Source organism: Micrasema longulum, unplaced genomic scaffold (genome assembly GCF_059751315.1).
Source record: "Micrasema longulum isolate JH-2025_06_02 unplaced genomic scaffold, ASM5975131v1 h1tg000261l, whole genome shotgun sequence".
Taxonomy (NCBI): domain Eukaryota; kingdom Metazoa; phylum Arthropoda; class Insecta; order Trichoptera; family Brachycentridae; genus Micrasema; species Micrasema longulum.
Genome location: NW_028277465.1, coordinates 2,143,921 through 2,157,140, shown reverse-complemented (window position 1 = coordinate 2,157,140; position 13,220 = coordinate 2,143,921). Strand labels below are relative to the sequence as shown.

Genomic DNA, 13,220 nt, shown 5'->3' with positions numbered 1-13,220 from the left:
ATCTTCAAAAATGTACACAAACCTGCTTATGATATCAACTATTTACAATAAACAACAACATACCACAGAAAAATTATTTGCTATCTATTTCGCATTGAAGCAAGTATTACTTTTTTACTTTTAGATTGAATTGTTTGTAATTTATTTTCAGCCCTACGGGAAATTGGATACAAAAAATGTTTTTTTGCGCGCGGTAAAAATTAGAGCATTAAATTGTACAGTAAAATTTCTTAAAAATGTAGGAAAAAAGAAAAAAATATATTAATAAAAACGCACTACTTTAAATGACCTCACTGGTTCATATGAACCATCCAATGATATGAGAGCTTTGAAGGATATCCGGTTTGGTTACCGTAAACGAACCAATTGGAAGAACTGTCAGAGAACAACCTCTGACGTCACACGCGGAGTTATTTCAGAAATACAAAACTTTAAAAAATCATAGCGCTGATAATACGATAAAAAAAATATATTTGGCTTAGTTTAATATTCCATTAAAAAATAAAAAAAGACACTGAACTTCCTCATTGAAGAATGTAAATGTTTAAAATAATTAATAGTCATTTACCTGGCGAGGAAATCTGATACATATGATCCCAGAGGTTTAAGGGAAGGATAGGACTTGGAGGCCCATACGCTGGGAACAATCCCCTTGACGATGGCATCAAAACAGCTCTCCAACTCAGGGCTCATGATGGCCAGACCCTGGGCAGCTAAGTGTACTCCGTGGAGGGTACGTTTTACTACTCCCAGCAGTTTATTGTAGCGAATTAGTTCCTTCAAATATACAAATATATATATTTTTTAAATACTAGTGCAAAAAGTTTTTTTTTTGAGCTGAGCTCTTTTGGTAATCCTATAATTATATTTTGTCATTATTATTAATAATATACATAAGCCCTATCTCATATAAAAGGTGAGTATGAGATACTATTATTAAAAAAGGCTTTATTTTGCAAGATTTATCATCTTGAATAATTCATATATTTTTTTATAGCTAGCCCGTTGTGTTCTAAAATATTCAAATTTAGAAAGTAATAAGATTATTTTTCACATTACTAAATGAGTGAAAAACCCTCAGAGTAATAATGCGTAACCTAGAGAGGAGCCCAAACGTAGGAAAACCATTTTATAACTATAGGGTATTAAGTTAGGTACAGTTCGCAGCAAAACAATGGGACGTACTTGGGTCGAGAATTGCCAAACGGATATTAATTTGCATTGTAATTACTTTTAAATATGTAACTGTGTATTTATCATTGCAGGGTTATTCCAATCTATTTTTCTATAATTCGCCTATATTTATTTTATAAAACAGAAAATACATTATTCATTTTATTCACAATATACTTATGTTACATTTATTGGGACATAAATCCCACCTCCATGGAACCAAAGTACTGTGTTGAGTTTGTTTGTTTGTTTGTCACATCTCCGGCAATGGCGAGTCGTAGCAGCCTGAAATTTGGACGCATTTTTTTAGATGCGATTTCAAGGTTAACATTGCTATTTACGAGTAAAATTTGAATCGACCTCTACTTGATAAAAACTCAAACTTTATATGGATACCTAGTGCGGCCCTGACATGTTGCCCATAATCAACTGTCATTATCAACAGTAAACATACTTTAATTCACAAATTTATCTCCTAAATTGAGAAAAAATAGTATATGAAGTAAATATGTTGATATAAGAAAAGTTTTTAAGCAACATAATACACGTGTCGGGACAAGACAACACCAACAAGCTACAAAAAGTGGCTTGGTGGGATTTTAGTTTTAGTAAAAATATAACAAGTGAAATTTTTTTAAATTGTAAAAATGTATAATTATGCTATTAAATCAAATAAAAAAAATAAAAAAAAATGCCAAAAATCAATGTAAATCATGGGAAAATATTCGGAATCAATTACCTGTGAAAACTGACTCCTTTGACGCTCCTACTGATGCAACCAAACATACTGCAATTCACCATAGTCGATTTTTATTTATTATAACGTAAATATCCAAGATATTTACAAACAAAGCCAAGCACAACTACAAAAAAAAGCATCCAATCGAACCGTTATGTTTGTGTTGTCAAATAAAACAAAATGGCCACCAATCGGTTGCCAACCAACAAACCAACATCGCTTGCGTTCTATGAAACATAGTGATAGGGCTTCTCTCTAGGTTACGCATTATTACTCTGAGGAAAAACCTATTTTTTTACAAACACGATGCAAAATGAAAAGAGGTGCTTATACAATATTTTGAGTAGCTTAGAAGACAAGTACTGAATTTTAAACCATCCTATGATTCTATATGATATCATAATTATCATTCTCTTATTCGCACCTCATGGTCCAATGGGCACTGCATCATTACACCAAATGCAGCGAATCTCGACAATTATTCCAAAGACCTGGCGGACTTTATAAATTATTTCAATTGGAAAATTACAGAGATAGCGCTTTAACACATTTGCGGATACTTTGTTCTTATAGGATCCACTCGTATAGACATAATACCATAACTTAAAAAAAAATAAAATATTTCACTTGCGTAAATCTTATTTGACAAACACACTTTTCTCGCAATCTGTCTTTTATAGGGAAACAATATCTCTTCCTACCATATAATTACTTCAGTTTCACGTAGGCTATATCTGTCTTGGACATTTCGTAAATGACAGAGATGATTTTGACAGCTGAAGCCGGCATAGCCGCGAATGTGTTAAATATTGGTCATAACAATCTATGAACTTACTTGTCTCAGTACAGTGTTCATGCTGTTCATATAGAGCACTGGGTATTTGTTAGAAACATATTCTATATCGTACAAAGGGGGCATTCTTCCTATAATATCCTTTACCAGATCCACCACACCCCCTTCGGTTCCCTCTCCGCCCCCTCCTCCCGCTGTTATTGTAGTTTGAGTCAGCAAGGTGCCAAACAGCAACTGGAACCATTGAGTTTTGATTTGAAATCAATAGAGAAAAAAAATATTTAAAAAATACAATGGTTCCTATGCAGAAAGCCCAGATTGATATTTTAAAAATTATGATTAGCATATTCTCTATACAATTCTGAGCTATCCTAAACGCCAGTTTTTCTACAGAATATGATTCTCTGTGAAATTTCCTTTCTGTATAATCTTAAATGTCAAATATGTGATACTTATTGAGTTATTTAGTAATTTCCGTTTATCCTAAACGCCAAATAATCAAAATCGTTTTTCTTATCTAAACTATCCAAGGGCAAGAAATAATATCACTGTCAATATTCCTCCCTTTAACACAACATTTAGACAAGGATGCGAGGATAATTTTTCTGCCAAATTATTTAATTTGCTTCCACATAAATAAAAGAGAAATCAAAATCTGTTTGAAGAAAATTAGGATCGAAGAAATTAAAAAAATATTTGAATGACACATGAAACACGCAAAAAAATTAATTAAACACTGTACAGTCCTCCTCAGAAAAGATTTCCCTATCGAGGAGGACTCTTAAATTACCTTTGTATATAAAATATTTTATGTAGTAAATAAAAATAAATAAATAAAATCCTAAAATCCTAGAATACTCTTGAAAGGTAATTATTTGAATACTTTGAATTCTTCACAGGATTTTCTCTCTTGTAACAATTTTACGATAACATGGCGTTTACATTATTCTGGAATGTACCATTTGTGAAGTCGAAAAAATCATTATCTTGCACATTTTATGTTTTGGCGTTTACGATAGTTCAGAATTGAATAGACGATATATTATATACTTGTGGACAAGAATTCCTAAGAGAACATTCTTTGTTAAATCCATAAAACTTAAAATATATTTTTTTAAATCATCATCACCAAACTATTATCTGAATGTGATTGTGCATAGGGCACCGAATTGTTAAATCAAATGTAGCTTATCTCAATCATCTGTTTAGGAAGGTAAGGTGACCAGTCTTACGCTTCAGGTGCCAGTCCAGGGACAGTAAAATACTTCAGTGTAAAACCACATTTGAAAACAAATATTTCATGTCAACCTTCCCAGCAAAATCGAAATTTTTGTACGAAAATGTGTATGAAAAGTATCTTTGTCGGTAACATGTTTAGGATTTTTTTTTATGCATATTATATCTTTCCTACAGAAAATTTAATTTTACTTTACACATAAAATTTAAGATAACTGTTGACTTCCCATTGTAATACGAGCCCAGGAATCAAACCTGGAACCTCAAGAACGGTAGGCGAATACGCCAACCACTACACTTCGTGGTGAACGTTTAAAAAAGTAAATTCACAAATATGAATACAAATCAGCAATAATTTGTGATATAAATACAATAGTAGTATATCAGCAATAATTTGTAATAGGATTGTCGGCCTCGTGGTGTAATGGTTAGCGCGTTTGCCTACCAAGCTAGAGGTCTCGGGTTCGATCCCGACATGGGTGATATGAAATATTTATTTAAAAGGGTATTTTTACACTAGAATATTTCATAATCCCTGGATCGGTATCTGAAGCGTAAGACTGATCATCTTACCATCATGTAACAAAAATGATCAAGATACTCTGTGATTGGTGCACCAATGCAGTGCCCTATGCGCCATTAGGTGCGGAAAGGGAATTATGATGATGATGATACATAAGGTAAGTCATGGCAGTGAAAAAACACCCAGTAAATATATTTATGTTTCGCCCGTCCTTGCTAGGAATCGAACCCGGAAATGCAGGCGTGGTGGGCAAGTAGGTTAGTTAGTTATAACTGAGGGCATCGGAAGCAAAGATAACAACCTCCAAAAAAAGATTTTTTTTGGTTATGATGTCATTCTGTAGTTTATCAACTTTATTTGATAAAAATCATGAGTTGAGTTGCAAATGTAGTTTAAAATCATACTTCTGATGGTTTGAAAACAGTTTGGAAGCAAACATAGCAATATCCATCAGCCATTTTATTCGACCAATGACAGGCTTGAGACTGAAATTTTCAAAATGGCCGCGCCATACAAATATTAAGAAAGTTTTTTGAATTCGTGTTTCAGTTAAAGCTAATTTATTATTATCTCAAAGTTTAAGTTCAGTGAAAATAACATTTCTAACATGAAGACTCTTCTTTGGCATTAGTGTAGCAGTTTTTGTTATTTTTCTCGAAAACACCAAAATGGGAGTTTGCTATCTTTGCTTCCAATGCCCTCAACTTACACTAGCAGTTTCGTGGTTATCCTTTGTAATATCTGCATTCTCATGCAGTCCAAACACTTCGGGCATTTGGATCAGCGGTAGAGCTTTAATATGATCAATTATAGAGAGCTGATCTAGTTCTGGTGGCATTGTGTAAATACCACTCGGTGAGAAGGAATAACTGTAACATAAAAAATTTGAGTTAGTAATCATTTTGTTTTCCTTGGATCAAAAACAGGCAAACTTCTGCCAGATAAATTCAAGGATGCAAAAACAATAGCATTAAAGAGTAGTTACAGATTGGGTCAGTGAACAGATGAAATAATGATTAGTTGATTATACTGCGCACTTGAGCTGTGGTTTCCTAAGAGAGCGATGCTGTTATCTAGCGGCCATAATATGCCATGATGCGGTGGGCGTAACTAGACGGCCGTCCTAACGGTGATCAAAGGTGTCAACTTAAAGAGAGGGGTGCCGTCATCAGCGGCCGTGATCACTTAATTTTATTAACTAATCTACTAATTTAATAACTTATTTTTATAAACCTGAGCAATAAATTGTGGCGGAAAATGGACAATCTAGACAAACTTATCATTATGAGTCGGTATATTCGGATGATGAGGGGTCATCGGAAGTCAAAAATTAAACTTTAGAGCAGTGGTTATTAACAGGCGGTCCCTGAAAGCACCCGAAGCTCTAAGAATTTTTTTAAAAGACGATTAGATAAATAAATTACAAAACAGGTCTAACAATTACTTCCTAAGATAAAAAATGTGAAAAACTGTATTTGAGTCTAATAATCTGCAAACGGACAGTGTGTTGAGATTAAAAAGGAAATACAAAAGAACATTACACCCATTTGCAAAAGTTAAAAAATCGATTCGATCGTTATTTTACTGAATGCGAGAACAAAGGTACTCAGACACTGATCCGCAACCCTTTCATTATCAACAATTCTGATGTGTATGATGAGATTCAGGAAGAGTTAGTTGAAATGCAACACGACAGTAAGTGCAAGATTCAAGAGACAAGATTTCTGGAGCCAAAAAGCAATTTTTTTCCCAAAAATTTGAGAAATTGCTTTACCATACCTAACACTATTTTCAACTACATACTTGTACGAGCAGGGATTCTCAGCGCATTTAATAATATAAAATAAACAAATAAATTGTTTGGATGCATTTGGCTTTGAGCAAAACCGAACCAAGAATTCAGCAGTTGGTAAACAGTATGCAGTCTTTAATAAGTGAAATTTTCATAATTACACATTATAATACCTTATCTCAAATAATTTTGTGCTTGTTTTATTTATAGAAAGATCTTAATAATCGATCTAATCATAATTTATATCACCGCCAAACAGTTGGTGGTCCATGTCAAGACAAACAATTAGTCATTATTATTAACTAAATAAATAGGAGAAAAGGAATTACAATATTTTAAGTTTGTCCAAATATTTGTAGACAAAAGACTGGATTTCACGCCATAGGGAATCATTAAGATTAACAAATTACAACAGAGATGGAGAACATTTTAGAGAAGGGAATGCCTAGACTTCCATATTCCCATCTCTAAACTGTTCTCCATCTCTGTTGGAAAAGGAAATATTAACTATTTTATGCTTAAAATTTTTTGCTTGTTACTTTCACACAATAATAATAATAATGTTAATAATAATTAACAATATTGACATACTTTGGATCTTGGAGAACTTCAGGAGTGTAGAATATTGAAAGTAATGAGAGCAAAAGACGCCTATCTTTATCATCTGTCACTCTACCTCCATAATTGCACTCTCCAGCAAGATATGCTAAAGCTTCAAAAGGTGTTTCTTCATAGTCAGTTAAAAACATCTGCAAAAAAACGTTAATCATTATTTAAGTTATTTCCTGTAGGTTTCATAGAAAAAGTATTGATGTAACTTAGTCTTATCGTAGAAATATACCTGCAGTTGGAGCACACTGATTCGTAAATCAGATTCATTGAATTCGTATGGAATATTCCATCCGAGGGGTCCAAATTTTTTTCTTTCTTGGATAAGGGCATGGAAAAAGCAAAGAGAAAACAAGAGGCGTGTCCATGTATCCATACGGGGACATTTTCCATAAAATTCTGGATCCGAAATAGGATCTGTGGTGTAGGAGCGGTATAGATTGTTTTTTAGTCCTTTTGGCGCCTCATTTGTCATTTTTACTCCTAGAATAGTATTCAAAAAAACATATAATACATTATGAGTTATGAGAGTAAGTTTATTACATTTCTAACATACACACATTACAATAGGCACCTAAATTTTTCACATCATACAAGTCTCCTTGGCAGTGTCTTAAAGCAAAGAAAAAAATTGTTCGTCACAGAAAGAGAAAAGTTGCTAAAAGGAGCTTTCTGGAATCTGGTATCCTTGGCACCTATATGCACAAATAAAATAATCATGGTCTGATAAAAATTGGGTCATTTAGTGATCAGGGTCAACTCGAAGAGACTTTAATTACTGACAGAATTAGGGGAAAAAAGGAAAGGTTACCCGCTCTGAAGGATAAGATTCCCATCGTGATTGCCAAGCATCAAGAAGAGAATTAAAAGACAATTTTTAATATCTGCCACATTCTTTTGGCTGGTTGTAGATGAACGCCATCAATCACATAGGAAAGTTTTCTTTTTGACTGGTCAAGTGCCATAAGCGCACAAATGCGCTCTCCGTTTCCGTGCTCGGAGCACCGGCTATGCAAAAATAGGACATAAAGATGAATGCCTTTGTACGCGCTTTACGCGTCGAGGTCAAGTATTCAGAACGATTTTAGATTTTGTACACTCGGAGACATCTCTGTTAGAAGCTTGATGAAACACTAGGAATCATTAAAATTATTGACACGACAAAAGTTCAAATGAGAGTTTCTTAAAATTTCTTAAAATTTCGCAGCCTGCTGGGAAATGCAATAGCAATACCTAGTGGCACAGAAAAGGTAAAATGTAAATTTAGGAATTTTTGGTGGACCTTCAGAGCCAAAGGTGAAAATCTGTTTGAACCGGGGAGTGGTTTCATTGAGCACGTCCTGTGCTCTAGTAAGAGCCAGGAGTTTGACTTAGTTCACTTAAAATAATTCCCCTAAAATATTTCAATTTGCACCAGTGTGCTCAAAAGCCAGCTGCATAGCACACAATGCTTAAGTAAATCGTTATGTAACCAACACATTTACAGTACAAAAATGCTTTATTTCTTAATAGACATGAACCTAAACATGATCAAATCAAAATAAACGTATATTACCATTTTGTAGAATAGACACTGGAAATGTTCTAGATGGATAGCTCGTAAGCCAGCATCTGAAGTTGGGATGTGTATTTTGTGGTATAATGACCTCAGAACACAGACGGTCTAATTCCCCCATCCAACTGTCTACTAGGTGACAGTTCTGTAGAACTACCCAACCCCCTGATACAATTCCTCGGTGGATCATTCCCGAGGCTATAGGACCCTGCAATTTGTCATTCGGATCAGAAGGACATTAAAAAGTCATTATGTTTGTATTATGTTTCAATCTTACAAGGATAACATATTCTACATATAACATATTGTGCGATTTTGAATCTGCAAAATAAATTGAGACCAGTATGGTCAAACGGTACATTTGCAGACTCCAGATCAGGAGAACAGAGGTTCCAACTCTACCACAGTTAGATTCCCATTATCTGAAACGATATTTAGGTAAATTATGATAATGTTTTTATTTTAAAAAAACATCTGAAGTTTAAGCTCGCGCCAATAAAAGGTGACTAATAAAATTGAAAAGATAATCTGTCATCGGTTCCATTTCTTGTATGGTCACCAACTAACAAGCAACATTAATTTATTTCTATCATTTACTAAATATAAAATAAATAAAAGGCACACTTATGAAAACATGTAAAAAAAATACTGCAAGAACAATCTGTTAGCAACATGGATGAAATGACCTGCTTCAGACAGATTATTGTTTAATCTTCGGTGGAAAGTAAGTGAAAATGTACACTTAATGACACATTAGTTCATTTTGTCTCTCTACCTGTCCTTGTCCCAGGGAAATAGTCTCCAGGCTGACAACTTCCTTTTCAGTGGAGAACTTGACCAGAGCAGCCATGGGATCTGATCCCGCTGACAATATGAACACAAGAGGAGAACAACAGTTGCTGTCATTATAAGACTCCTCTAAGTTAAATGGCGGAGGCTCTATATAGGAATGGTCCAACTCTGCCACCACAAACTGTTGCACCAAAGGAGTCATCTTGTCAGGACGAATACATCTGTAGATTTAATAATACTAAAAATGAACATAATGGCAATATATTTTTTTTTAATGGACTAAAATGGCCAAAGTACATTTGATATAATCTGATTATATAAAAAAATTGTTCATGTCTACAGTTGTAACAACTAGATGTACGCAGGTACATTTATATATGAAAATGTATGAATGTACAGCTATGTGCCTAAATAAATGCAAGCAGTATTCCACATGACCTGTTTTAACTCTGCAAGGAACTGGCATAGCAATCGAGAAATCTAGTAAATAATCTTGTATCATACAAACAAGCAAAAAAGTTTTATTAATTAATTCAGTGTGTATCATAATATTACTCATTAGTCATTAGTCATAGTCACTATAAAAAACACAAACCTTAGCAATACTAGCCTATGCAAGCCTTTTGCATTTTTAAATGGTTCTGGAAAGGGAATTGTGTGAGGATTTGTATTGTCATAGAAAGCTTTCCATTGCTTTATATTTTTTTCAAATGTCGCTTTAAAGTTTTCAAGTCTGAAAAAACAAAGTTTTTCACACATCACACTAAATAAAAATGGCAATTAAAAAAAGTTTATGCATAAATAAATTAAAAAGGTTAAATTTATTTAATCTCACTCCATTCCACCTAGTTATATATTATTGTTACTACTTCATACAAACATATTTTAAACACGAACATATTTTAAACTAATTAATTACCCAGGTAAAGCTGAAGCTCTTACTACTTCAGACCAAGATTTATCAGAGAGCCATTCAGGTCCCGGATTTGGATAAGGATTTTCTAAAGCAACTCCCCCCGTCAACAGGAAACCCAACAATTCTTCATTGATTTTACCCTATTATCAAACAATAAATAAAAATAAAATCTGTTGTTTCAAAACTGCAAAACATTACGATTTATAATTAAATTATTTATAGTTACCTTAGATCTTAGGATTCCCAGTGCGAGTACAAATGAAAATATTAGTTTGTCTTTTTCAAATAAACTCCTACAAACATTTTTGTAGATGCTCTTAGTAAAGAAGTTATTTAAACAATCTAGACGTTCATTCAGTGTGTCAGTTTTAGGAGCATTTGTAATCGATTGGTGGTAGAGATTGATAAACCTGAATAAAATGTAAAAGCAGAAGCGTTTAGTTTGCTTTAAAAAAAATAAAACGTATGGCTTTCACAGGTACAATACAAATAGAAATAAAACACAAAAAAGAATGAATTAACAGAAGAGTAATAAAATTATTAAATTACATAAGTCCCCAATGAATTGATTTTTTATCATTATCATTGGGGATGCATAAAACAAATATATTTTACTGTACTGATTTATGATATTTAAAAAAAAAATTGAGAAAGAAGTACAGCCTATAAATATATTTCATATGAAGCAACAATGTAAAAATTGGCATTCAGATATTTTTATTTGCAATCACCTAATGCAAAACAAAGGCTCTCATCTTGTTTATTCATTTTTATTTTATGTAGGTAAACATCGTCGGATTAAATGAGATCTAGCGCCCCATCATTAACTAAAAAGGGACAGGAATAAACACATTTGTAAATTAATACGGACATGTTATTCTCCCATCCCTTGTAAGCAAGTGTCTGGCTTTTTGTGCCAACTGAAACAATGGTAGGTCCAGCTCTGTTGGTAAGCTCCAGAAAGCTTTTAAAATTCATCATTGAGTATTTCTGAGAAACTCACAGCTCGAAATGTCCACACCAGACTCTGTATATTTGGCCTGTCTGCTCTCAAAAAGGTTACCGCGAAACCGTTCAATTTTGCCCTTGATGGATATTTTTCCCAAAGAGTCTAATCTATGCTCAACCTTTAAAAAAATATATTTCCATTTATTTTCGGTAAATTTGTTACATTAAGGAGGAAAGTAGATTTATGTCACAAACTCCACTCAGAAGTTTTTGTCACCAACTTTACTCAGTGGCTTGTCAGAACCTGTCAATGTCCGCGTGTAATTTGTTGCGGGCTAATTACGACTCTGTGTTTTTTAATATACTGCTCGATGGCAAAGACAAGGGTAAATTTTTCTTGTTGCATGATATAGACAAAGGTTTTCATATCATTTCCTGTTTATATTATGTGCTGTTAAATCAAGAATTATGACGATGGGAAAATAAACCCCCATAAGTTGAGGTTGTCAATTTTGCCAAAACGAAAAAATGTGTTAGGGTTTGTCACTTTCTTATTTTGATAATTAGTTTAAATTAGATTAAAACTATTATGAAGGTTTTGCACAAATTGGGTATTTTAGATTTTCAAAAGTATTATATTTATTGTGAATAATTTACTTCTTTGCCTTTCTTAATTAATTTGATAATGTGTTTTTATATTCCTTATATTGCTATTTAATATTTTCTGAAGCATTTCTCATTTTTCGCAAGGTATACAATTTGATTTTATATGAGATCATTTTTATTATATCTAGAGTTAACCAGCCTCCATTATTATCCACCCTCAAACAGTATTTTTTCACATTCGTAGGACCTAGATTCCGAAATAATTTCTATTCATTTTTTAAATTGATGTCGTCTGGTTCCTTCTTAGTTGTTCATTAACTATATTCCCGAAACCGTTATTATTTCTCACAACATAGGTATAAGTATTTGCCATTTCGAAAAATGTGTTTACATACCTGATATAAATAATTGTCATTTAGGTAATTAAGACTAGGATTATTGGTATGTGTACTTAAATAAAACATTTCTTTAAATAAACAAGATTTATTAATTTTTCAAAAGTTATCAACCAGATTTCGACAACCCTAAGGCTTATAAATTGCTTGTATGAAAACAAATAGAATTCGGCGGGTAAATTTGCCTAACTGTTTTTAGACAAATATTTTATTAGTTAGCCATTGAAAATATGTTCAAATGACAACTTTGCCCTTGAATTAATAATTCAATAAAGTAGTTCTAAGACAAGAACGCCATATGAGCTACAGCTCAATAAATAATGGATGCGGGCAAACATGGACGAACATGGAGGTAATTTTGCCCGCCATAAAATTTTTAAATTGCTTGGAATTGCATTTAAATATGACTGAATTTACAATTGTAACCCAATTCAATGATTACCAAGGTCATTCGAAATAATTAAAAAGTAAAGCATAAATTAAGTTTTTTTTGAGAAAATCAACATAATTGTAAAAAAGCGGGCAAAATTGGACGGTTTCGCTAAACGACGGTCAAACTATTAAAATTGTCTTACCATGCCAATGAGTACTGGTACATCGGATCTATGTTGGCTAATTCTGAAATGCAGAAAAACAGGATAGAGCTGTGTTTGGAAACCGGTATGTATCCAGCTCTTGCTTCATCAATTTCTACTTCAGTGACAGCTGCCACATTCTGTTTTTCTTGAATTTCTTCTGACAAAACTTTACTTGATGACAGAATCCTATTAGCAGATTCATCTTCTAAGATATTACCTTCCCCAGAGAGGACCTGTAATAAATGAATAAATAATACAATGAAAATTAAAATAAATAAAAAATAAATAAATAAATCGGGTTGTGGTCCCGTGGCTAGTGTCTCGGACTCACGGATCAAAGATCCGTGGTTCGAATCCCACTCTACCCCAACTTGATTCCCATTTTCTAATAGTGAGTTATTTACAACTCGTTGGAAATGGCCCTCAAAATGAAATATTTGCATATATTATTTTTATTTTATTTTATTTTTATTTTTTGCACCACAACAGTCCAGGAGGCCCAATTACAATGGTGAATTACATCACAGAACACCCAGGCTTGAGAAAAATCACATTTTAATTTTTG

The 13,220-nt window shown here is 33.1% G+C and overlaps 1 protein-coding gene across 3 annotated transcripts in view; it reads right to left on the bottom strand.

The window, feature by feature from the left end:
• The window catches only part of Dnah3 (dynein heavy chain 3, axonemal), a 54,882-nt gene that overhangs the window by 8,169 nt on the left and 33,493 nt on the right, over window positions 1–13,220 (bottom strand). For all 3 annotated transcript variants that reach the window (XM_088224079.1, XM_088224080.1, XM_088224081.1), the window contains 11 exons: window positions 12,653–12,888; window positions 10,355–10,538; window positions 10,132–10,268; window positions 9,808–9,945; window positions 9,196–9,433; window positions 8,421–8,628; window positions 7,098–7,348; window positions 6,848–7,005; window positions 5,174–5,333; window positions 2,748–2,939; window positions 569–777 (listed from right to left, as the gene is read on the bottom strand). In XM_088224079.1, the coding sequence (XP_088080205.1) occupies window positions 569–777; window positions 2,748–2,939; window positions 5,174–5,333; window positions 6,848–7,005; window positions 7,098–7,348; window positions 8,421–8,628; window positions 9,196–9,433; window positions 9,808–9,945; window positions 10,132–10,268; window positions 10,355–10,538; window positions 12,653–12,888 (2,111 nt within the window). The remainder of the gene's footprint in view (window positions 1–568; window positions 778–2,747; window positions 2,940–5,173; window positions 5,334–6,847; window positions 7,006–7,097; window positions 7,349–8,420; window positions 8,629–9,195; window positions 9,434–9,807; window positions 9,946–10,131; window positions 10,269–10,354; window positions 10,539–12,652; window positions 12,889–13,220) is intronic.